Raw genomic sequence first — 27502 nt, 5'->3', positions numbered from 1 at the left:
ATAAAAACAATCCCACATCTTTCATCTGGGAAAGAAATTGGGAATATTCTCAACAGTTTTACATCCAAATTGAGCCAAAACATTGCCCCTTTTGCTTAACTAATAATGAGTGGCAAGCCAAGCTATAAATAGCATAACTTAAACCTATTCCACTGTCATAAAAACAATCCCACGTCTTCAAACTGGTAAAGAAAAAGGGAAAATTCTCAACAGTTTTACACCCAAATTGAGCCAAACATTGCCCCTTTTGCTAAACTGGTGAGTGCCAAGTCAAGCTATGATATTAACTTAAACCTGTTCCTCTGTAATAAAACAATTCTACACGTCTTTCATCTGGGAAAGAAAATAGAGAATATTCTCAACAGTCTTATGCTCAAATACTACCTTCAAATACAAAACAAATATTGAGCCAAAAAAGGCTTCTTTTCTTGTAACTGATGAGTGCTAAGCCAAGCTATAACAATCATAATGTCCTGCCCAAATCGGTTTGGGCTTGGCTATGTTCCTAGTTCCAACTTCTGCTGTGTGTACAAGTACAGCGTACTGGTACAATACAAAGAAAATATTATTGGTAAAGGTCCAAAAATGACAATGTACCAGCATCATACCCTTGAGTATTTACTTATTTAGTGACTAAAAATGTATACATACTTCCTATATATCACAAAGATGAAAATCTATCATTGGAAAAAGGACCAAAACATTCTATGGGTATTGAAACCAGCACCAATCTTTGATTCAAATTCCTCTTCTGAGACTATGTTTTGTTGCATGAGATATCGAAAGTTGGAGTTAAAACATTCTGTTAACATTGAACACCATGGGTTACTTTGCTAAATTGTTCAAATACAGGTTCATGTACAGACTGATATAAAAGTATAAATTTGAACCCTAAAGTTGGTAGTAGGAAATATACTGCAAATGTTAAAAATTGATGCAGTGGTTTAATGTTCACAGGTTTTGGGGTGACCTCGTCTTCGACAAACTTCAAACCACAGTAAGAATGCTTGTTCCAACTTTCACTGTCTTGTAACTCCATTGTTTCAAACATTCTCCTCACGGCAAAATTAAATCCCTGCAGAACTTATCCCCATGTGAACTTAAAAGTTAAAGGCATTTACAGTATATTCTCACTCATTGTTCTTCCTACATTTTGAACTTCTTACACATCATTCAGCAGAAAGACAGTTACAAAGAAGTCATGATTGTGCACATTTTACTGGTTCTCTTGAGCGAGGAGTTATAATAAATAACAGGAGACCCCAAAAAATGCTAGATTCCCAATGAAACACTAGAAGCAGCAGTAAAGGAAGGGAACTGGATGCCGTACAGCAATCCTTCAATGACATGATAGAATGGAGGAATGTAGCAGATAGCACGTTCTCTACTCCGTAGGGATACAGGGGGCAATATCTCACACTATACTTAGGGCAACATCAACTTCAAGTACTGGACAACATCTACTGAAAGTAAAAAAGGTAAACAAAAAGTTTACTGTAAATGTATTTTTTAAAAGTTAATGGGGCTTTGAATTTGTGGTGTGGAGAAATTTGAGTGTTCACTGTGGTTTTTCGTTTGCGGCTGAAAAAAGGGGTGAAGACAGGACAAGCATCTTTGTGACGGTTTTCAGAGTGAATACCGCGAAAGCCACAAACATTAAACCACCATGAAAATTTGAACAATTTTCAGTTTCTGTTACAGATCAGAAATGTAGTTTCTTATACACATATGTAATGTTATGGATACAATTGGTATTCCTCAGTTTGATTTGTTATTTCCTTCAAAAGGCTTCCAGTGGTAGGACACAAAAATTACAACAAAATCCTGATAAAGAAATCTATCAAGAATACATGTAAGTACAGACACACACCCGGACAAACATACACACAGACTGAAAACAATACCTCCATTTTCATTGAGGTTATACAAATAGCTGTCTACTTCAAAAATCTGTAACAGTTACTATATGTCTTTCCTATTCTTCAAGTCCATTTCTAAGCAACAGGGGGCCTCACCACAAGATATCCCCATAGGAAACCCAACCCTTGCCACCCACTACTGGAACAGACCTCAACTTCATCAAAACCAGCTGACTTTACAGATGTTGACTTTGAGTTTGATTATAGTGGTGCTGTTATAAATGGGAATTGAGACTAGTGTAACAACTATTTATGTATACAGACAACAAGCACGGTGTAGTTAGGTTACTAAAGGAAGAATGGGGCCGGGGAGGACAAACTTTTTGAAAAACTTTTCTCTTGGTCAACAATTTTATGTGTATATTCCAAACAGAAATGAACAAGAAGGTACGTACCTAGCAACTTAGAAGCTTCTTTTACCATTAAAAAATACCCCCCCCCCCCGAAAAACGTACTGTAAATATTGGTATTTTTGCACTCTTTTTACTTTTTAAAATCATGACCACTGCAAAAGTGTTTTCATTGTATCCTTTACTGTACTATCGAGCTGTTTCAACTGTGAGCCTATAAATCCTTTCCTATCTTCCTGCACACTTAAATCCCATGACTAAATAAAAGGAATTCACAGTGTCCTGCCAATATGAAATGCATGCAGTTATGAACATTATGATGGGACGGACATTCCAACAGAGGGACAGATCTGGACATTCCCACAGAGGATAGCTGTGCTGTGAATTTTGAGGTCTCCATCACATGTTGTATATTATACTGTATAACCAAGATTTGTGCTAATACAAACCATGTTCAGGGATGCGCAGTCAGACACACGCATGCCTACGTGTCCTTGTACTCTAAACCATGTATCAACAGCCTGTAAAAACTGAGAGTCATCGTCCGTTCAGACCCTTGTGGTGCCAAGTGGCGCATAGGGCAGCAAGTTTCCTTGCTGTTTCAGTATTCTACTTCTTGTTTCTTTCACTGTAACTTTATGTTCGCTGTTTTCACGGTCACCTCTGTACCGTGACCTTATCATCACTGTGAACTTGTTGTTATCATTTATGATTCCTTCACACATCCGTTCTGTAAATCACTTACCACCACTGTGAAGTTCAAGTTCAGTGAAAACGTACATTTTCCTTACACCGTGAAATTTTGCTACCGTGAAGATAAAGTGAATTACAGTATACTATTATATTGGACAACCACTGGAGGGGGCTGCAGTACTCACCTAGCCCATCATAAACTCTCATTACAAACTCTGAACTCTCAGTTACGAGTCTAAGCTTAAGACGCGGATCTCATAGGCAATATGCCTCTTATCCGAACACTATGTTATGTTATGTTATGTTATGTTATGTTATGTTATGTATGTTATTATAGGGAGGGGTTGCTATCCCTTCGCCTTCAACATGTTCGAGACACCCACTTTGAATACGAGACCCATTTTACGTCCCCTCTGAAGACGGTGATCAGCCCCAACCGAGATGCCCTTCCCAGGATTGAACCGGAGTCTTCAGGTTACCAACTAATTAGAACCAGGAGCTCAACTGTACCACTGCTATCAGTTGATCTACAGGGATATCCCCATATAGCCAGAGAGAGTATGGAAAAATTTTGCCCCCCTCCCCTGAACTTGTGGAACACCCCAACTATAGACATCACTGTAAACTTGTGCCAAAGATATGGACCACTGGTGGGACAAGTTATGAGAAGACCGAGGCACTTTATTCCATACAGCAAAACCGCCATTCCACCGACACGTCTCGCCATAACTCACGGTGGCAGGGAACACAAAAATAGTCACAGACATGGAAACACACTCATTACCCTTTCAGTTGAGGGACAAGAAATGATGCCTGAAAAAAGGAGGCCATTGCAATCATACGGAAATGGTTGCCAGAAATGTGTAGCAACTTTCTGTGTGACACTGTAAACGTCGAAATTTTTGCAGTGGTTAAATGTTTGCAGTTCTTGCAATGACTGAACTTAAAACCGCCATGAAAATGCCTGTTCTGCCTGCCTACCCCCCTTAAGCTTGTTTTAACTGCGAACTTAAAACTACCGCCTACACTCTATTTTCTACCCACCCCAAAACTTACCCCCTGCAAACTTAAAAGGCATTTACAGTAAAGAAATAGAAAAGTTTCTCACCAACATCAACTTTAATTTACAAAGCAACCTTTCATCTTACAGGTACTGTAAAATTGTTTTGATTTTCTTGTATTTTAATGTACTGTACTATTTTTTCTCTCTCTATTCTATTCTGAAACTGCATTCAAGGCCAGAGACACCAATCTAGGTTTGCTTGGGAAAGCTAATATGCATGGCGAATCCTTTACTAGAGTGGGGGCAGTGGGGAATGTGCTCCTGCTTTTCGGGCTAATAAACACTATTAGAATAGTGTGTAATTGTACAGTTGTAGAATAAAAACCAAATGGAATGAAACCGTGCCTGCAGTTCCCATAAAAGCTACTAGGGGGTCCAAAGTTAGGCCAGTGCTTGCCGAGCCCATGTGCCACAAAAGAACACACAGCTGGTGTCCCCTGCAGTATTGCCGATGTTTTCAGGTCACCGATTCCTGTCCAATGTAACAGCATAGATTTTCAAAAAGATGCTCGATTTTCTGGCCATATCAAAATTCAGCTATCTACGGGCGATCAACGAACTCGCCCGAAGGTCATTGACAGTGTAACCACGGCTTTCTACAGTCCTAAAAGTAAGTCAATTCACATTGAAATCAGACATGCCCTAGCTAAAAACAGATTCTACTTTTTTCCCTTAGCCTTGATCTTGAAGTGTCCCCTGGGCAGACCTGTCAGATTTCTTCCCTCGGTCATGACTCTAGCTGCATTCCTTCTCCTCACACCAAATAGGTTCCAGCCTTACCTCCAAGGAAGAGTGACAACCATTAAGAAGCAAACATCGCTGGTATCTTAAAGAGCATTTAATGCCCGGCTTCCCCAGGTATTTAATCCACATGATCCTGTTAGACTGCTTAAACAGTGGAGTCGAAGTTGACTCACTGGAACGAAACATATAAAGGACTTCCAAAAACTATTTCTGAGAAACTTTTAAATCTTTATAAAACCAGTGGCACCTAAAAAGCCTAAAGGTACATGTTAGGGGTCTGGTGACCACGATACTGTAAAACTTGAAAGGTTAGCAGTGGTTTAATTTTTACATTGTTGCTTTTTTTTTGTGACCTCTCCTCCGAAAATCATGGCACTGCGAATGCGGGTTTCCACTGTATTACTACTTTGACAGGACTCAAAAGCAACCAAATGTTGACTTGAAATAAATAAAAGTAATCTAATCTAATACTCTGAACTATAACACATTTTCAGCAGTGAACTTGAGTTAAGAATTTCAAATTGTCTTCTTAAATATTACATGAAATTGCAGAATACAATGTATATACATGTAGCTATGACCTAAGTTCTTCAAGCATAGATCATCTACATGTAAGTTTATCCAATCTATCCAGTAGATATCATTACCACAAGTTTACACATACAGAATGACACTTTACAAAACAGCTAATTTGAGCTAAGAAATCATCTTGTGAATTAGACAAGGAATATCTCTATGAAAAAATCCCAACCCATCCGAAAAAAATCTTTGCTTTCATTCAATGTCATGACTTCCATTTATAATGTCTCTGGTACAAATATCAAATTTGCATGTACATAAAAGTTGTAGATCATCAGTACTAAAATGATATATTAGATCATAAAAGTTGATCTGGAAAATATTGAAGGTTAAACCGTCATAACTAAAAGGCTATGATTCATGGTATGGATACCAGTAATATGAATTATTCTTTTGGTAGCTGAGATAATATTCAAGTATCCAAGAATAGCCTCCTACCACACGTAATATTCAAAAAGATGATATTGAAATTCTTAGACCAAATTCACTGTATTGAAAAGTGTCATCCTAATATAGTATATTTCCGTCACCATGTTGTAATGATCTACTAAATAGATTGGATAAACTTGAATGGCCTCTACTGTACTTAATCTAAAGTGTTGTTAGATACATTGTATTCGATAAAATTCAACAACAAAATTTGAAATTCTTCACTCTATTGAAAAGTGTCATGATATAGTATATTTCTGCCACAGTATATGATATCTACATGTACTAAATATATCGGACAACTTATACAGTCAGAATTTGATGAACATAAACCCCTACTAGCTCTCTGAATTTTTGGTGCATGTATTTCTTCTTCATCCGAAAACAAAACTCTTCCTAGCATAACGCTTCATTGACCACAAAAAACATGTTATGGAGTTATTGAGATTCCGTAAGCCTTTTCCAAACGATGGTCTTCCCGGTGGTATAATTATTCCGGCAGAGACTTTAACCAGCCTGTCTCCTACAAAACTGGTTGTAAATTCCCCAAATTGATGAGAAGCGACAATGCAAGGCAAGGCTATCTACACTTCCAACGCTGGGATGACATAATGCATATTTTGTCGGACACCTCATTGCGGGGTACGCTTTGTCCGCGTAAAAGGGAGGCTCATTACGTGCAATCAGCGCTGTCGTGTAGAATGCGGTTCATCAGCGCATCTCGCTTCCGAGGCTCATGAATAAAATTTGTGATCATCATCAACGTGGAGTTGGCTGTGCATGTCCGTCCCCATTTAATGCCCTGATGGACTTAACAACACTTCTCTTTACACAAGGATCCTTGCTCTCTTTCCAAAGGACAAACTGTGCTACACAACTTTCTGCTTAGTTCTTTTAAAGTTTCCTGTTGTTTGACTTTTTATACTCCTACTTACAGTAACTATAGAAAGATTTGTCATGAAATTAAATGAGAGATTTGGGACATTGAATGTTCAAATCTATACCACGTTTTGCACTTTGCTATCATTAAGATGTGATGTCAGGCCGAACAGTTAAACTCTTGATGCATTTTGAACAGCCTTTGTCAATTGTATAGCAAAAAGGGTTAACAGCTGAACTTCATCATTTACATTTCAAACATTTAGAATCCATATTTCAAACATTTATGACCAACATTTCAAACATTTATAGTAATTTCTGACTGTAAACATAAGCTTGAGAAGAAAACTGACTTGACTCTCTCAAGATCTTCATTTCTAGTTAAATCCATATAATTTGATATACCGTGGTATGCATGAATATGCATGACCTTGGTATTACTTATGTTAAAATCATACTTGTATCTAATCTTGTGTTCCTAAATATTTGTAGAAGACCTTATAAAGGTGCCTACACACTACTTTTCCCAAGTGAGAAATTCCGTGATTCCGGACAGGTTTAGCTCAAATGAACTTAAGAAACTGTAGAGCTACTCTTCAAGTCATGACAAAGAAAACATACATGTAGTATCCACGTGTAGTTCTCTATTTTCTAGTCAAAAGGAGTCATAATGATTTCTACCATTTGATTTCAGAGTCATCAAAATCCAACCTACAATACCTGACCATCATCAAATTCAGAGACATCGAAATCAACCAACGCTACCACCTGGCCGTCAACACATCCGAGCCGCCTGTAAAAAGAAGTGATTTTGTCGGACGAGTGCATTATTTCCTATGGCAATCACGTCCTGACATTTAGAACCACCAGCTCACCAATCAAGAATTGGGAGGACGTTGCAAAAGACATATGCCCCCAATATGGTGATATTCCTGAGTAAATACAGCGTCGCATCGGTTATTCAAAAGGTTGGAGACCAGGGGATGAGCGGGGCTCCACGGTCCGACTGTTCCGCGGAACGCAGATATTTTCAAGGAGAATTGCCGTAGAACTAGACAGGTAGCATTTGCAAGCAAATATATAATGTTTACTTTCACATGGTCAACCAGGGATGTCTCTAGGACCCGTCCTTCCGTCCCAGGACGGAAACTTGCTTGTTGGGATGGAAAAAATTTAACCCCTTCCATCCCCAAAATATCAATTTCATGAGATAAAACTGATGAAAATGTATTTTCTAAAGCTTAAAATGACAAATTCAATGATTAACATTTTTACTTTAGTGCACACAGTTTCAGGGAGCGAACAGGGTCAGGTGCAAAGTTTTCACCTCAGCCTTCTGTTTTCATGATTTTTTTGTTGCTAAAATTAAAAAAAAAATATTAACCAAGAAATCAAATTGGTCTGGGCTTATTATCAGTTGAAAAAGCGTCACAATTCAGAGTTATTCTACCTTACTCTTATTTTGTTTCAGGACATGCGCTACTGTCCTCTATATCCTGTCCTGGTCACCATGAATTATAGAAGAAATTGAAGGACAAAATTGACAGAAGAAAATCTTTGCACATTTTCCACAGTCTCTAAACCCACAGGCAACAAACCGGAGCACAAACACATGTACATGTATGTACATGAACATTACCCATGGACTACACACATTTATGTGTAACAGTGCCTCCTAGTACATGACCTTTGCTCTGCAGGTCAAAATGAACACGGCAGACTTCATTCGGGTTTACCCACAACAATCGCCATTGAAGACTTTGTGTCCATTCTACTGTTCGAATTCAAGTCTTAATGTAGGTGTATCAAATGGCATATCAAACGTAATGTCGGCTATATAGTCTGGAGCAACTCTTTTTTAACAACAGTTTGATTGGTCAGATATCTTTTCAACCACATGTGAAGGATTGAATGTACTTTAACGAAGCTGTAGCAGACAACATTGGATCATCGTCCTAAACTGACAAAAGACTTAAAAGTCTACAACTAAAATGCCTCCTGCAGTTACAAAGAATGCTGGTAGAGGTCCCAAACGTTTGTCACTTCTTCCAGACCACATGAGCTATCTATCAACCAAAAATCATGACCATAGCTTGTCCAGAACATGAGATGTCCAAACCGGAAGTTCCGCTGCAGTATCATAGAAAGCCACTATGGGACCCACCATCTAATCCTTTCTTCTTTTTGCCAACACCTACCAGTATATATATATCAAATATCATCAAGATCCATACACGACTTATAGAATTATGCTGTCCATAAATAGACAGAGATACCCGAAAATATGTTAATTGATTAATTGATTAATTACCCCTTGGCAATGGTAATTAACACTCACCTCCTTCCATTGACGAAGCTTTTCTCTTTAACGAGGAGGCTGGAGTTGGGTAAATCCCAGACTGTAATACAGACAAAAACATTGCAATGTCAGAAAACATTACCGTAAACTCACCTACTTTAGCAGTGCTTTTATTTTGCCCTAGAAGGAGGTTTTTGCAATGTTCTAAATTCGCAATTGGAACAATTCAGCATGGTAGGAATTAAAAAGGGAAAAGTATTTGTGGTAGGGTCACTGCGAAAATAAAACCACCACAACAGTTTGAAGATATACAGTACAAACTCTAGTAGGCCACATGCAACAATTCCGTAGTTTTCAAAAACATTTCTAAGTATAAATTTAGCTTCTGACAATGTCTGATTGCTGGAACTTTGTGTACCAAAGCACATACTTTCCCTTCAGACTATCTTTTAGTAGGCATAACATTTTCTCCAATCCGTTAACCAACAAATTAAAATGGTGTGGCCTAACTAGAAAGGCATGTTCGAAATATGGATACAAATCCAAGTTAGACATGACAGCACTTTCAAATTGTCTTCTTTTCTTCAATAATTTGTCCATCCGGACGATTGTATGGGTTCAGAGATGAGCTTATTCTACAACCATCCCAAACTACTGTCCTATCTACATCATGTCCTTTTTCGCCCAGCCGGTAAAATTGTTATTTATAAGCAAATTATCTGTCGGACTATGAGGACGTTTCCACCTCAGAAGCGTGACAGCCTAAGGATGGCTTCCCTTAAGAGTCGCAACCTCATTCTAACTCTTCAGAAAACCTACTACAGGGACTCACGGGTAATGAAACCGCGGGTAAGCGAATGCATCAACAGTTTCCAAGCTGCTAGTCACCTCCGTGAAGGAGGTCAGTGACAGGGGTACTAGTACTGTTTTTGTGTGTTTGCAGCTATATAAGTCAAGATCCTTTTGGTGGATTTGTTTGAATTTCGGCATGTGGGCACAGATGAAACATGGCACTTTTGGGCACCGTAGCAGTATTTTCAGGTCTTGGAGAACTATAAGTCGACAACCTCGTCTTGAATGTAGTGTGGTACAGTCTATTGAATGAGCTGTCCTTTGCCTGATGGTAGCCTGTGTTATACAAGCTGGAGCCAATTTGCGACATGCACTGTGCACGTGAGTCCTCAAGGACTCGAAATACCAACATACAATTTCCAGGTGAATTTCTGACATTACAGGATACATGCAGATGTGAAGTCTTTCCAGTCCTAAATTAAAATTCTGCTTTAAAACCTACTATATTTGCTTTTATACACTCAGTTATGTCTATATTGTTATTTCGGAATATTGTTTTTTATGGTTATTAGTTTCTCTCATTTCCTTGTTTATGCTATTCTGTTTATGTTATTCTGTACAGGGCACGCCTGTAAAGGAGTGTCTTAAGCACTGTGGGCATCTACCCTGCAAAAAGAAAACAGATATAAATAAATACATAAATCAAGCACTTTGAGAACAGATGGGAAAAAAATTAGAATGTCATCAAAGTTGGCACTGAACCTTCATCTTATTTTCTAATCTAGAGGTTTTCTTAAGGCTCCCTTGGAAATCAGTTACCCAGATTTATAAAATAAATAAAGATAAAACCAACATCGTGCACTATCCTTCTATACACTCATTAATACAGTTTTTCTGAGAACTGAGTTGGATAAAGTTGAGTGACCGCCATGATAGGAAGTGTCCATCTAAGGCTGTACCACGGGGGTGCTTGTGAGGTGGAAGTAATGTGTGCTCTAAAGCGGGTCCCTACCTGTGCATGTGCACTTGGTGCATTAGAATATCCAGAGGACTGTGCATTAGCGAAGCCTGTTGTCGGTGCGCTGGAATAACCTGCATTTGATGCACTAGAATAAGCGGGGATGGTCGTGGGGCCGGGCGGCGGAACGTTACACGAGGTGGGGGGGAAGGCCGTGCCCGGCGTGCTTACGGTAGTGTTCGCCGACGGGCTGCTGACGGCGGGGTAACCGTTCATGGGGCTCCCGCCTTGAACGTTGGGGGAAGAGGACGTCCGGGAGAGGGAGGGCGCACTGTTTGCTCGAAAGTTCCTGTTCTGGTGGTTTGCATACACGGGGCTGGCAGCCTGTTGGAGGGTGCCGTGGTGTTGTCCGATGCCTTGCATGGCGGCCGGGCCCATCCCCTGCTGCATGCCCCCAGGCTGGGGGCCCATGGGGTGGGGGTGGCTCATGCCCCCTCCATGGTTCATGGAGCCTGGGTGGCTCATCGGTCCGTGGTGGTTCATCACCGGGTGATGGTTCATTTGCATCTGCACATTTTGAGGTGGGGGGTAGGGGGCGCCGTTGGGGTCCTGGTACGCGGTCATGACGGTGTTGCCGTACATGTCGGGCTGGTGGTAGGCATTCATGCCGATGTCCTGCCCCACGTCCTTGCCGACGCAGGAAGAGTTGGGGTACGGCCAGGCGGCGCCCGCCTGCATACACGTGCTGCTGTTCACGGGGTACGACGCAGTCTGCTCCGACAGCGGGATGTCCGCCGTGGACGAGTTCATCATCTTCGCCGCATCAACCTGCAAACAAGATGAAAGAACATCAATGTCAGAGCCTTAATAATAAGTTTATGGGAACTTCGTTTGCCTGACTATTGCCACACATAATGATGTCTAAATACAATGTGTATAATAAACATCTTAAAGTGAGGTTTAGAATATGACTAACGTCAACGCCCTGGAATGATGATGATGATGATGAAGGGTCATAAATTACACAAAAGCACTAGTCTAAGACAAGTGTACTACTCCCTTCATTTGGCCCTTTTCATCTTGAAAAGAAGTATTTAGTGCACCCAATACATTCTTATACATTTTGTAAGTCAAATCTGGCATATACACAATGTCACATGTATATATAATACTCAATATTTCTTACACAGTTTCAATAGGGCTGCATGAATGCACCCTGTATTTTCACATAAAATGAACACTGATTTCCCTACAAATTTTTTTTTTTCTGCATGTGTGAGTTTTTCAAAGGATTTTTAAAAAACACAATATTTTCATGTTTCACATGCCATCTTCTCCAAAGTCCATACACCATTTATCATTTCAGGAATTGCAGGTAAAAATCTCTACCAACAAAATTACAGGTAAATGATTTTGATAGTGGTGTTCAACTTTTCTTGTGCTATTGTGTAGAAACATCATCTCAAGTTCCAGGAACACCAATACGCATGAAAAATGGGTTTGTTGCTATTCATGTGCCATTGCGGATCTAATCATTTACACGTGTAATCAATTCTTTCTATATAAGGATCAATCAATCAATCAACCTTTATTCTACTGTCCATTGCGGACTTAAATTACATTTATAATGGACGCCTGAATTTTGCTGGTAGCTTTTAACCAGTGAAGAACAATGCCTGAAATAAGTGACAAATTTTCTCTTTCCTTTCTCAGTTACAAAACAAAATAGAGTGGTGAACATATAGGATGCTTAACAAATAAAGGAATGCTGTGTGTGCGTGGTTTTGGTAAATGCACTCCAACAAAGTCAGGATATATTTCATGATATTTTGTAGAATGCTTCCGTTTTTTCTGTCTTGACTTCTGAGGCAGCTCTTTGTCTATCAAACGTCTTTCGTACAAATACAGATAAATGTATCACCCAAAATGACAGCATTTCAACGTTTTGATAGAAGAATTCGACCACAAAGAAACACTGGACCATACACAACATGACTGACTACCTCCCGAAGAATATACCAAACATCCGGGATCATAACAAATTGCAGCCTTTCTCTAAATTTTCCGGAAAATCTGGGAGAAAGGTGAAATTCCGAGAGGGAGATCATTTCTACGGCTTACGGGCCGCTATCACGATTGCCAGGGCGGCGTGGACGTAAGAAGCGGTGTACTGGCGCATAAATCATGCCCGCGCATGTAATTTCTGGCCGTCTCAGGTGAACTTTATGATGCATGTTAAATTAAGAAAAAGGCCATAAGCGTTAATAATGACCGGCAGAAAATGGCAGCGCGTATTGTTTACGTTCGGCCGTTTCATTAGCGGACGAATGAGAATTGAGCGTGTTAAGAGACTGCCGCCGATGTCAAAACAACAACGTACAGTGCACCAAAACAGATGTGTCACACCGGGTTGTTGAAGGCTATTCGAGCCGGTACACTTGTAAGTACAGTAACACATCATATCCACATCAAAGTGTCACTAGATAGCAGTAGGAGAAATTAGCCCCACTGCCTTCTTTGTAATCCTAAGTCTCCCGATGAATATTTATGCCCCAAATCTGAAATTATACCTCATATTTTCATTTGCATGGCCGTGATGGACTGGCCCACATTAAAATCACATCATAAATGGATGAATATCGGGATGCGGGTTGTCATGTTGAGAAACGGCCGTCATTACGGCGGGAGTTAAAGTAGCCATGAAAATGTGAAAATTAGATTCCTGCCGTATAATGAAAAATCACTATTCTCCGGAATTTGTCTACACTGTCGGAACCCGGGAGTGAACTTTTTCATTATCCCGGACGCTTTTCCCTTTAAACCTGACAGAAAATTAAGCCAATCATTGTACAAAGTAGGAGCCGAGTCGACTACGACTGGAAATGTATAATTTATACCCAGTTTTATCAGACTAAGCAGGATAATTCCGTTATGCTCTTGGCATAGGCTTTGCCTTGTCAAGATTTTATGAAGAGATAAAGAAATTATGATAAAGCACATTGACCTGGTTACTGGGATGCGGAGTAGGCCAGTTCTTGATTCTGTACAAAACTAACAAAAGGGGGAGGGGGGCAAGATGACAGCACGAAAAAGAAAACATTTCTACAATATCGTCATAACTGCCCAACAAGACCACTCAGGGGCTGATAAAATCTGGTCTATGTGGACAAGAGGACAGGCTATAGACAGGATTCTTAATTCTTGTGTTAATCAGAGAAATCATCTTTGAGAGGACCAAAAAGTGGTCACTTGTACAGGTGATCATTTGCACGGGTTTGACTGTAGCAGATTTGACACAGTCAGCGTCCATTCTCAGTGGTCTTTACATACATCAATGATCGTTTATCTTTTGTATATCTTTAGGTCTGGAGTTCAAAATTAAAGTTATCATTAATATCAATCTACAAAAATTCAAGCCCTAATGAAAAAAAAACAGCCACTACAGACGTTGTTGTTAAGTTGTGGTTTAGATTGACAAATATCACATGTTTATGGCTAGCCTCTACCAGGTTGCAAAGGTTGCCAGAAAAAGTAGAAAAATAGACTATAAGCCAGTACAGTCACGCTACCACACCACATATTTTCCCATTTTCTTGTCATAATGACCATCAACAAGGTTTCTGTTCAAAATCACACGTCACTAACCACACACACACTGGCAACCGTGGCTAGAAGGACCAGCAGTCCAAACCTAACATATGGTCAGTTCTAGGCAACTTACATGCAACATTGCACGAAGGTCAAGCCACGGCCAGCCTTTATGGACAATTTATTAACAATTTGGTCAACCTGGATGCGAAATCAGTTTCTATTTATGAGCCGTGGCATCTGCATTTTCTTTTTTTAATACAGGTGCGACACAATTACTCCGAAAAAAAGGACAATGGAGAAAACAAGAAAACTCTCTTAACAAATGCCTTCTCTGTGAAAAACAGATTTAAGGAAACCATATAACGCCAGAAAAAGGCTTTTCTGATGATGATGTCAGAACTGTTTTGCTGGCCTGTAACAAATACAATTTTACTTCCCTCTGGTGTGAAAAACGGCTTTACGGCAAGACTATCATTTATCAATATGGCAGATGAAAAAGAAAACTCAACACGATCTAAGACCGGCTATCTTTCCTACAGACTCTGAAGAAAAAAATTGATAAGCTTTCGATCAAAACGTTTGATGTACAAAATGACCACTTTAGTCAGGAAATGAGTGCTATGGCTGGCCACACCCTAAAATATAGATTCTATATGGCCGGAACTGTTCCATGTCATAAATATCATAGGATTAATTTGCATAATATTCCTTTGAAGTGTGCACAGAATATACGTGTCATCTTATACACGTATGAGCTCACTGAATTTTAGACACTGGCTATCTTTAGACTTAATTAAAGCAAATACTTTGCAACGGATTTTGTCATAAAAACGAGTGCATAATTCAGTGTATTAGGATGGATTCAGATACAGAGGACCAATTCTGACAAAGAGGTCATATCCATCAGTTCAGTAATAAGTCCATCTGCCAGCTGATTGTCAAGCTGTAGGACTCCATGTGCACCTACAGATAACATCTGCAGCATCTGCAGCTACAACACATGTCCATCTGCACATGGGACAGGTGTGAACATAAACCAGGCCAACCATTCTTTGGGTAATGTTTCCTTTACACATGCCACAGTGGCACATGGAAAAAGATACAGAAACTTCGAAATGTATACCAGATATGTTCAATACCTTCGCCAAGAAGGTTATGTTTTTATTTATACCTGTTTCTTTGCTAGTGATAACTTTGAGAGGCTGTGAGTAGAATACTTTTTGAATCCTGAAAACAGGGTTAGTGTATAGTAAGTAAAGTAAATATACTGTATGAGTGTCAGTGGCAATTTTTGTAAATGAACAATACCTAATTTCCACTAAGATGGCAACCATTGAGTGACCAAAATATCATTTACAGTAGTTCAAACAAATTTCATTGATGAATAACTGTATCTTAAAGTACGTTTTGTGTGTTTTTTTGTCTTTTAAGTAATTTACTTTTACATCATGGATCATTTTCAATTCACAAAGTCATAGGTCACATAAATCCAATCCTGGTCGCTCAAAACTCTCCATCCAGTGAAAAGGCAGCCTAAACAAACAAACAAACAAACAAACAAACAAACCTTTGATGCTGACATAAGGTCTTGGACCCCCTGCATATTCTGCATGTTGTCCATACTGAGAGACGTCTGCCATTCTCCACTCTCTGTAGAAAACAAAAACAAATTTAACTCGAAAGTTCATCTGTGTTGGTAAAACATCATACTGAACCAAAGTTGAATTGTAATTCCAAACTTGAATGTTTTCTATCTGGATAACATGACGTCACAGAAGTGGTGCATTGCTCATTGCTTAACCTTCTCCTTGCTGCCTAACTCTGTAACCAATAGGGAATGTGGTCCCAAACAACTGCTTCTGTGTTCTAAAGGTTAACAAAGACTTCAGTTGGACTGGAAAATTTTGATAAGTCCAATTTGTTTGTGTGTTGGAAATTACAGATCAACTTCCAAATCAAATCATAGTTGAGAAAAGGTATCAAATGGACCACTGAAACAACAGCAGGTGATTGTCCTTTGGTTGTATACAAAGAACTTACATAACGGGGGTTGCCCTAACTTAGGATGCGCCCTAACTTAGGACGGACTTTTTAGTGATCTTGTTATGCATAAGTACGCCGTGTTTGTGTCCACTGACTATGCTCATAAGGAAGATAAATAAACCAAGTCCATGCACATAATTTTTATTTGCATTCAAAACATATGTCTACATATTCATTTCTTGTTTTGTCGAGAATAGTATTTTGACAATAATGATGGCAACGCTGAGGAGAGGGTCACTGCGTAGCTAGACGGCCCGACACCTAAATATACGACCTGTGCCAAGCAGATATACAACTATCATACACATAAGAAATATAACTTCATAAAACACAAAAAATTGTGTCTTTAAGTGTTTCTTGAGAAGAAAACCGACCAAAGAAAACAACGTAAACATTGCTGCCGTCTGGCAACGTTGTTTTCCCGCCATTTTTTGGGGTCGCGATGGTGGCGGACGGCGATTCAACGCACAGCTTTGTAACGCTCTAACATGTGATTGGTACCGTCTATGAAAAGGAAACTGAATACAGAGATGGCGAAGATATTTCCCAATAAGTTGACGGAGTATTGTTGATGTAAGCGGTGACATTTTTTCGTAATGATTTTGTAAGTCGGGTCGCATGCAAGACGTACGTCGGGCCGCGCGCAAAGTGCGTAGTAGCCTATTTCCCGCCAAAACATGAGCTGGGATGCGCTAGATATAGCCCTTCTCACATGACGTTAGAAGTGCACACAGTCAAAATTTTCCGGTCAAAAGAAAGCTAGAATATAGCAGACTTCAAGCCTTATTTATATTTCCCTAACTTTATCACCAACTTCCGAAGAGAGCAAAATTACCAAAGCGTACTAAGTTAGGCACACTATCTGGAGTAGCACTAAATCAGAAGGTACATTCGTGAAAACGTCTCACAGCGTTTGCCGCTTGTAACTCGGAGCGTGAAGGGCCCATGAACAGTATGAATACATTTCTTGTCCATGTATGTTCTTTAGATGAATGTGTTCAAAATTCATTCATTAAAACCTGACCACTCTCTGGCAACCAGCAATGGAGCGCCGTGAGTTCGAGCGCGTAAAAAAAGTCCTATGTTTGGGCGACTCCCGTTATCAATCTATTTACCAACCATTCCTAGAAACAAACTTTTTTTCTTTTTTAGTACACATGAATCAACCTAAGGAGTGCCAAGGGTTAGTAAGGCAGTCCTATGAATAGCAATACACATTATTTGTATGGCTTCCCAAACACATGGACACTTCACACTTTTAGTGTTAATGAGATAATTCTATTGTATTGTTATCTGTATTGTATTGTACTTTTATCTGTATTGTCTCTATAATTAACAGGGAAGAATTAACAGGGTGATAAAAGTCACACATGCAAAATACCCCACAAAGACTAAATGACAAACAATGCTGTTCATTACTGGGTTTCAAAAAGCAATCAAAGCATTGACTTTACACAATGTACAATTAAAGACAATACAATAGCGCAAAGGGAGTCTCTTTCTTGCACCCTCTGGTCATGCGCCATTCAAGTTGGTGACACCAGAAAATAAATAAAATGGGGACAACCGACCAGTAATAAAAAAAACTCCAAGGGCACCCCCTGACTAAAAATGGAAATGCCCAAAACTAGACATGCACTGTACAATGGTTCTTTTAAAGTGATCAAATTAGAATGATCTGAAGTTTAACAAACAATTGAATATTTCTGTAACTCTGGATAAAGAAAGGCTCAGTTACACTTGAGAGTCAAGCCCAAACCGAGTGTCCTTGAAAATGGTCTGCAACTGATTTAGTTTTCAACAGTTGCTGCCAAGAAAAGTTCTTGGCATTTCAAAAACATTTCACTGTTACAGTACCAAAGCTTACAATGTAGAATGTGGCCATTCACACAATGCAGTTTATATACAGCCATTGGAAATATCTGCAACACATTTTAAGATATCTGCATGATGCTCAAAAATCTTTCTTTAGAATTCTTCTGGACATTTTGAGCAGACCCAGATTATGCTTTCTTTCTTCTTATCCCTCACCGAGCAGGTTTGAAGTACAGACCAACTACATGTATTCATTCGTGAATAGTTTCATCAGGTTGGTATTAAACTAAGGATCAGCGATCATCCACTGCAAATTGAAGTTGGTAGGTACAACCAGACTCCATCAAATGACAGAATGTGTACATTCTGTGACAAGGATTGTATAGAAGATGAAATACATTTTATCTTAGAATGCTCACTATACTCAGACATGCGCAGATCCTTCGTAAGTTCAATACAACTAGACAAGAAATATGCGCATCTTACAAATAACGAGTTATTCACATGTATTATGTCTTCTAGAAACTACGTTATAATCGAAAAACTATGTGAATTTGTGTACAAATGTTTCAAGAAGAGAGAAGAGACTCTACAGATTTAGATGGAATATAGCACAATGTTCCTTTTCTTTTACTCCATGTTACCTAATGCATTTAGCCCATGTTGGGCATGAATATGCAATAAAGTCCATTGTCATTGTCATTAAAGTCACTGAATAACAAAACTCTTTGTACACAACTAAGTTTTTTATTCACACTGATGTTTCGGTGACTGTCTATTGCCTTCCTCAGGGCAATTCTGACTGGTTCACAATCACATGTACAATGTATCAATACTTTTATGCCCATATTACGAGCCTAAAAAAAGTAAAAATAGAAAAAATGAAAGAGCTATACATGTATGCTTATCAATAAGTATTGGAGATAACATGCAATTGTTCTTATTACTTTCTATAATGTTTCCCAAGATAGTGAACAGCATGGTTTTGTTTCTTGCCCAGAAGTTGGCACCTGTGCAAGTTTTCAGGCCCTAGTTCTAGGCTAGAGGTGGTATGGACATGTCATACATTAAATACACCCGGGGTCCCGCGCACCATATGGATACGTACCGTTCCGATGGCCCGAAGCCAAGGACAGTGCGCCATCAGCGTAATTGTTAAGACCTGTAGGACATAAAGAGCATTAGAAAATGGTGGCAGAAACAGGACAATCATGGCACATATGCTGGCTGTATGAGCCGGGATCCCAGGAGGTTGTTAAAGGGGGAGGGGAGCAGCACAGGCCAACACTGACATGTGGGAAGTACTGCATGTAAATGCATTTGAGTTTGCTGTGGGGAGAAACTGTAGTGTTTGCAGTGTTTTTTAGTTCGCAGGTGAATCAAGGTTACCGTAGTAGATGGGAAGAAAACAATATCAATCATAAACTAAAGAATTGAAATACAGTAACTGTTAGATTCAGCAACACAACAGAAAAAAAACTTCTCAGTCCTGAACAATAATTGTCATACATAACATAATTCTTCACACAAATTATAAACATTCATTTCATTAAACAGATTATGCACTATTTCTACAGGAGAACTAATAATTCTTTACATGGGTTATACATGTGATTGTTTTCAGATAATTAAATTGTAGCATTTTTAATAATTTGGTCATAAATCGTAATCCCTACATAATAATACAGTATCAAAGATTATACGTTGTTAAAAGATAATGGTATGTTGTAGGAGAAAACATCTATCAGGACTTTGTCTCATAATCATAATAGCTGAAAACTTAAGTGTTCATCTTCTTTTGCCAACTTTAGTTTAGCCAACTTTAGTTTGACTCTCATTATACTTATAGTATGGTTTTCAGATTGTTCAACACAAAAGTTGTTTTTCATCCTGTTATAAGCTCATATAAGAAGGATGTTTTTCTATATTACATTGCAAAGTTGTCATGATATTTACAGCAATGTGTTCGTCATCCTAGATGCCAACTTTAGTTTACTCAATCATATTTCATATTTTCTCCAGTCATAATTTTCAAATTGGTTTAGTATCAAATATGTTCTCTTCCTGAACTAAGCTTAAATAAGAGGGATGGTCTACATTAGGTAGAAGAGTTCTCATACAGAGGACAATATTTACAGCGACGTGTGCCTGTGCATGAAATGTTTTTGGCACTTACTTACAGAAAGAACTACGGAGGGACATCAAGAACGGAAATCTAATTTTCTGCATCCGTCGACATTTTTGGGACACCCTCACGACTAACACCATTTCGGCAAAGTGATGTAATTCGATTAAATCCCCCGGCCAGTCTGCTCGGGACGCGCAGCAGCCCAAGTTGGTATTGACAGTCGCTAAACCCTCCCGCAATATTCAATCTTGCGAAATGCGCCAATACTTCAATTGTAGCACACCCTTCTCTCTCTTTCAACAACAAGTTCCCATTCGGACCGCATGCGGACACGAGCAGTTGGGTTTAACTTTAAACCAGAACAGGTACCCCATTTTCGTGGGCGTCTATTAGACCTGTAAAATTAAAATCCCGAACATCCCCCCAATATTCCGTCCAGGCCTGAATTACGGGCTGCATTCTCCTCTTATAACCGTGAACAATTTTGCCCAATACCCCATGGGCTAACCCTCCTCGGAGACCAATGAAAATATATGGCGCAACAAGCATGTTAACCACAAGGCTGTAATCAATAGCGGATACCTACTCACAACTGCCACCCAATCTTTGATGGAAAAGGCAGAAAGAAACGCTACATATACATGATGAAATATTTCAATACCGCAAAGTGCCAATTAATAACTGTTGAAATTTATAGGAAAAGCGATCAATGGTGCTGGTGTGTACATGTACGCTCCAAATCATACAGAGAGGCTTTTCTTATCGGGGTGTTCCGTGAGCCGTGGTGGTTATGATATACATGCCTCAGTAAATGTGTCACCCGCGCGATTCCAAATGTTGAAGGAGGGTGCTACCTCATCACAATTACATTGCTCTTTCCACACCCCGGTATGATGATTTCCCAAATGTCCCCTCCGGCATGCGCGGACTATTGAATTCGCACCACACGAGCCCAACACTCGCTACGCCGAGCTTTGATCACCGCCGGCTTATCGCCGCGATCTCCCCCACATCTTTCGGTATCAGACGCCGGCGCATCGCGTCTAAAGAAACGGGCCGTTTCCCCTTTGTGTTTGCTAATTACATCTGATGCGTTCTTGGGAGATGTAGTCCGGAGAATACGGGCAGGCATCGGGAGGACCCGCAATGCTCATTTTGATTTCGATCCGGGGAATGCCTGGGGGTCCATACGGATGATTATAGTTCCTCTGGTGCTATGAAAAATCAGTGTTAATGATTCGCCACAACTCTGGGTAAATGAACAATCAGGAGAGAAGCCAATAGCGTCCCAGGTGGGAACGGCTAAAATAGACTGTCACCTCCCCGGGAATCGGGGATCCCTCAACCTATCGCACCGCACGCCAACGTTTTCCGACCGTTTTCCCCGCTCGTTTTCCCACCGCCAGGCGTCACCCCTTTTATCTCCCTACACTCATCTTCGCGGGAATTACCGACAGTTGTTACAGATAATTTCGCAAATCGCCACAACTTTAAAATGCCATTAAAATAATTTTGGCGCAATTTAATCAATAAAGCCGGGAACTATCTCCAACATTAAAGATCGGCAATCAAATTGCATTCAGGCAAATACTCAGGGGTGCCTGCCGAGACTCAAATACATTGGAAAACTAAATTAACTATATCTCAAGGTGATCTGAAAGATGGGCCGGGGGTATGAATCACGAGAAGCCACCGATTTCCTCCAGCTAGGCATATGTTACAGCGATCGCGACTCCCTGGGTGTTTAAAAATTCAACAGAAGCAACAGTTCCCCCCTCTCCGACGCGTTTCCACCGCACCCAAACTAATAAACAGCGAACGCCGGCTTCTAATTTCCTCGCTATTCCCAGCTCTCCATCCTACACAGACTTCATCTATTCTTGGTCGCTTCGCTCTCTCGTTAAACTAATTAGTCCTCTCATTACTTATAAATCAAAGGTTGATAAAGTGGCGAGGAAAAACCAACAGGCAGCCTGCCTGAGGTTCTGCTGACGGGATCTTTCCTCGGGCGTACAGGAACCACTTGTCTCTGACGCGGATACCCAATTTATGGCGCGGAATATTGGAAGTAACATTAGGCAGTTAGTGGCAGGCAGGTCTTATTAGGATGGAGGTATCACCTGGATACTTGATACACCTCCAGATTTATCTTCGACGAGCCGCGATCGGTCGGGACGGTATTCTTCTCGCGCTTGGATAGAGCGCGGGAGGATGTGGGAACATGTCTGGCGGATAACCTCCATGTAAGGAACAAAGACGTAGAACACATTACACTACCATACTGCACTCGTTGAATGATAGAATTTTTTTGTCCAAAATTGATAGAATTTGGTAAGAAAGTAGACTACAGTGCAGAAAATGTTAACTTTTGTGGGGTGCATTGTTATAATTCTTACTTTCCATGAGAGGCAACAATCGATATAAATGTAGATCTATCTTTGAAATGTTAGTTCAACCAAAGATGTACGGGAAGACTTCTTCTTTGATAGAACAACTCACACAAATGATAAAAATAAAATTATAATAGGTTACAATCACAAAGAAGTATCACTCTGATAACTGTCATAAAGTATTTACAATAGTTCGGGCTTCTAGTATTAACAATAATAACATAGACTAAAAGTCTAAGACTTCATTGTTAACTGAAGGGACCACCCTAAAGATTGATAAATAAATTAATAAAGTATTTAGCTCCTTTTCAAAAACATGAAGCAGTTTGACAACCAAGAAATTCTATGAGCTGCTATGTTATTTTGTCTGCCTTTAAATTAGAGTCTACTTATATATCAATATCAGTCTTTATTGTTTTTCCCTGTTGCTTGCAATTAGCCTTCGGGCAAGAATTTACAATAAACTTAACTATAAGTTATGATTATCATAATATGTATTGGCTGGTGCTTTTCTATTCCCTTGCCTTGAATATTAATCATATCAAAATGTCTGGAATGTAGCTAAACAATTATGTCATCATAACTGGACTCTGATCAAAGAACTAACTAAGATTCACGACTTTTTAAATCATAACCAACACTTCCCAGTGGAATTGGGCGCCTCCTTTATCAATCTGCTCTTTTGAGAATATAAGGCCGAGGCCCGGCGATCGCCCTGTGGTCATCTCAGACAATCTCGATCACATCTCGGGCCCGAACACGGGGGTACAACACCTACGGAAGCTACAGGACTTATTGAATTAACTCCAGATTATGTACAAGAGGGTGGACGGATGGAAATTGGTTGGTAGGAGGATGTCCGGTTCAATCATTTATGTTAGCAGACCTTCGCTGGGAATCAGTGGACAAGACTGTAATCTATTTATAGTTAGGCCACAGCAAGTAAATTTTACGGATGACACCCCCTGCAGAATTTAATGCAAGAGAGGGGAAAAAAACAAGATGGGTAGAAAAAACAAATGGGTAAAGTTTTAAAATAGATGTAATAAGGAATGAAGTGACAAAACATGTTATCACAACTGACAAGTCTTTCATTCATGTATTCAAGAAGTGCACAAAGGGACATTTGTGCGGTAGTGGGGTATTACTTTCAAAGTTGGCAACTACACCACACTATATAGGGTCACTCCTAAAACTATCAAACTAGTTTTACTTCCACAACAACACTCATGGTCAACTCTCTAGTGTCGTTTCTACAAACAACATATTTTCCCATTTTCCTGTCATGTTGTATTTGAAATTTTGAGTCTTGTGAAGTCTTGAATCTGCTTCATACAGAATGTACTTTGAACTCACCTTTTATATAACACAAAAGAAACATAAATATGAAAATGAGAGATGAAACAAACTACATTTCAACAGATTACAAACAAATAACTGATCTTTCAAAGTTACCCCTTTGGCCGAGTCACTAGTATATGCACCAACTCCCAATCCTTCAAACACCTTCAACTTGGATGATGCCCAGGAAATTGTGATATTTGCAACGTGTTTCCTTCTAATGTAGGTAATTGCCTTGATCTGACACTGGTTACTGTGTCAAACAATTGCCAATGTGTGACAGGTTAGGTAAAGGAGAAACAGGTCTTTAGACGACGGGTTCCTTTGCCCCGAGACTTCCCCGCAATTTCCAGAGTAAATTGAGTACACCGAGTCTAAGGCCACTGCTAATATTTCTTCCCTGAGTTTTCAAAACTTTTCAAAGACTTGCTCGAGCACACTGGTCACGTTCGCTCCAGCAGTTTTCTCCTTTCAACTTCAGTTTGAGAAACAAAGCAACAATTTGGTCTTAACCTAAGATCTTTACTATAGAAACGTTTTCCTGATGAAGTTCCAAGTGTTCCTAAGAGATTACAAAGATGGGAAGATTGCACTTTATTGTCTGCACTCTTTCTTACAGTTTGAAAACGTAGTTACATTGTGGACAAGTCGGGGATACGTGTAGCTGGGACTTCCACGGTCAAAGTGTTCCTCAGAGACTACAATGATCTTGATTGTACTTAATTGTCTGCTCTCTTTCTTACAGCTCTAACACAGGAGTTACATTGTGGACAACTCAGAAGTGGCTTGGGACTTCCCTCGGTCAAAGCGTTCCTCAGAGACCATAATGATCTTGATTGTACTTAATTGTCTGCGCTCTTTCTTACAATTCTAACACACGAGTTACATTGTGGACAACTGCAGGAGCGGCTTGGGACTTCCACGGTCAAAGAAAACTACTTGCTGAGCAAGCTGAAATCCAGTTTTCCCTGACCTTGAACCGATTGTTGGGTGAAACCCGTGGGGGTTCCCAAACGCTGATGGGTCTGCCTTTCCCGCGCTTGACTGGCGGACACAAAAGCGACGGTCAGGCCAGTCGGGACGGTCTGGACACAGAGAAATGAGGGGGCTACCGCAGGACAAGCCAAATCTAATTCTCCGTCCTGTTCTCATTTCGGAAACCTCGTTAGGAAGCCATCTCATTCTCCCGCGACGTCCCCCGCGAGTGGGACTGATGTGCCGCGCCGGGGGAAGAGTCGGTATTGTGACCAGCGGACGACGTCACCTCGGGTCAGAAGCCGCTCCCTGATTGGCCGGAAGAAGGGGGAAGATTCGGCTAGATGGACCACCTTGTTGTAAGAGTTTGGTACACAACAAACCCTTCCCTGTGCCAGGACAGGAGCTAACAACCACTTACAAGTCCTTGATAGTTGATTAACCTTACTGAGGGGAAGGGAAAATCTCTGGATGGCAGCCAGGTCCTTGACTCTGTCCCCCAGAATGGTTACAATGAACCAGTAGAACTGTCTATAGTTTGTTTTTTCCTTGTCACAACAAGTGGTAGAGTAGCTCAACTTTTTATTGAGTTCATTTCAGCTAAACTGGCTCTATCGACAAGTACATGTATGTAGAGAGTGGTTTTAAAATTCCAATGAAGTTAGCAACTGTTGACTGAGTCAAAAAATCTAGTTCTGGATGATTGGATTGATTCTCTGTTTCCACTTCTCATTGCACATAATCTGCCTGTAATTTCAACTTACTTATTGCAGTACAGTCTACGAGTCTTATTACACGGAGGATTTAGGTAATGCATTTGTACAAGCAATGATGCAAATAAAAATTAATCATACGACAGTTCAGCCATCAAGCTATTCATGTAAGCAGTTATGTTATTTATTGAACCATTTATTTTCATTCTTCTTTAGTATATTGGAAAATTTAAGGCAGTTAAGACAGATTGGTACTTAAGGACCTCGTTTACTCACTAAATGATGCTTTCTTGAAACAGCATGTCTCTATTGCAGTTTTGGTTTCTAAAACTCTGCATCTACATATTTGCAACTGAAACTTCACATCTGAATTTGCATGTTGATAAGTATACTTGACACTAGACAACCGTATCATATCAAAATTCCCCATAGAGATAATTATCAATCCCTAAAATGATACAGAAACTACTAAAACAGAATCTTTTTCAGGGCAGAAAAGGCAGAAAAAAGAAATCTCAAGACAGAAGTTTTCTAAATCACTGATAAGATTTAGATTTTTTGGGTTTTGCAGATAAGGTAGCATCTATGATATATTTGATTGGTTGAAACAAATACTCAAACTTCACTTTGTTAAGTGTTATGCTTACAAGAGTACACATTTGCCGTTTATAAAAATAGCATAAGTCCAAAGGCATTGTGAGAACCAAATACGTTTTTAAAGTAATACCCTTTTGTATTAGACATACAGTTTGTCAAAGTCCAGCGACTTGTTTTTTTGTAGCATCACCCGAACCCTTTGTCTTCTTTACAGTTTACACCCTTGTACTGTCAAGTTTACATCCTTGTACGTCGAGCAATTATAGTACCATTCAAAGACCAAAACAATCAGCTTAAGTCTTACGCACACAGATACCTTAAGCTTTCTCAGCCCGGGTCTTAAAGTATCTGGCAGGGCTCAGTTTCTTAAACAGCGGGCGGTCTAGAAGGAGTCCGGTGAGGGCTAATCCAATTCAGGAAAGCCGGTGGGTAAGGGGGTTTGCTGGACCATGAGAGTTGCGTTGATCGGATCAAATGATGTGGGGTTGGGAAACACAGACAGGTTGTCGCCGGGCTCCCGAGTCACTGGTTCAAATCCAGACCCAGCGTTGGGCCCAGTAATCCGCATGGTAGGCGTACGTGGTGGGGGGGCATTTCTAAGGAAGCTACCTGTAGCTCGGCAACTCTTCCCAAAATATTTCAGAGTTTTGGATGCTGGCATCAGAGCTGTTAAATTGTAACTGTTATCTTGTGCATCTCCCATAAAATCTTAAGAATACGTCTCCGACTTTTCTTTCAAATCATAAGTTTTCCACAAAATAAGAAATGCAGAAGTTCTTTCAAATCATACGTTTTCCACAAAATAAGAAATGCAGAAGTTCCTTCAAATCTTAAGTTTTCCACAAAATAAGAAATGCAGATTCTGAAGTTCTTTTAAATCATAAGTTTTCCACAAAATAAGAAATGCAGAAGTTGATGTATTTGGGACGGGTTTGGGTGTGTAGTCTGTGATTATTTTGAAAAGTAATGATTAAGTCAATGATTTTTATAAAAAGCGGTCAAAAGACACCTAAACTGCATGTATTTAATTGATGACGTAAGTTCAGAGAAGTTATCATTATGTCAAAGGATATATCCGTTTCTATATCTTATGTCATACCTTCCTCCCTTCACTAAAAAGTTTGTTTCTTGTCCAGTTGGTACACATGCATCGTCTGGACTACTTTCTAGGACAAAGGAAACTTGCATGGTGAAAACAAATAGG

The 27502-nt window shown here is 39.8% G+C and overlaps 1 protein-coding gene across 5 annotated transcripts in view; it reads right to left on the bottom strand.

Moving 5' to 3' along the window:
* The window catches only part of LOC136429829 (fidgetin-like protein 1), a 119195-nt gene that overhangs the window by 26942 nt on the left and 64751 nt on the right, over positions 1-27502 (bottom strand). For 4 of the 5 annotated variants that reach the window (XM_066419822.1, XM_066419825.1, XM_066419823.1 and 1 more), the window contains exons 4-7: positions 19263-19316; positions 15864-15946; positions 10760-11533; positions 8995-9055 (exon numbers count right to left, since the gene is read on the bottom strand). In XM_066419822.1, coding sequence (XP_066275919.1) covers positions 8995-9055; positions 10760-11533; positions 15864-15946; positions 19263-19316 — 972 coding nt within the window. The remainder of the gene's footprint in view (positions 1-8994; positions 9056-10759; positions 11534-15863; positions 15947-19262; positions 19317-27502) is intronic. The other variant, XM_066419827.1, reaches the window with a different exon arrangement.

This window comes from Branchiostoma lanceolatum, chromosome 3 (genome assembly GCF_035083965.1).
Source record: "Branchiostoma lanceolatum isolate klBraLanc5 chromosome 3, klBraLanc5.hap2, whole genome shotgun sequence".
In the NCBI taxonomy this organism is placed as follows: domain Eukaryota; kingdom Metazoa; phylum Chordata; class Leptocardii; order Amphioxiformes; family Branchiostomatidae; genus Branchiostoma; species Branchiostoma lanceolatum.
Note: the sequence above shows the minus strand (reverse complement) of the source record. Positions and strands in the feature narration are given on the sequence as shown.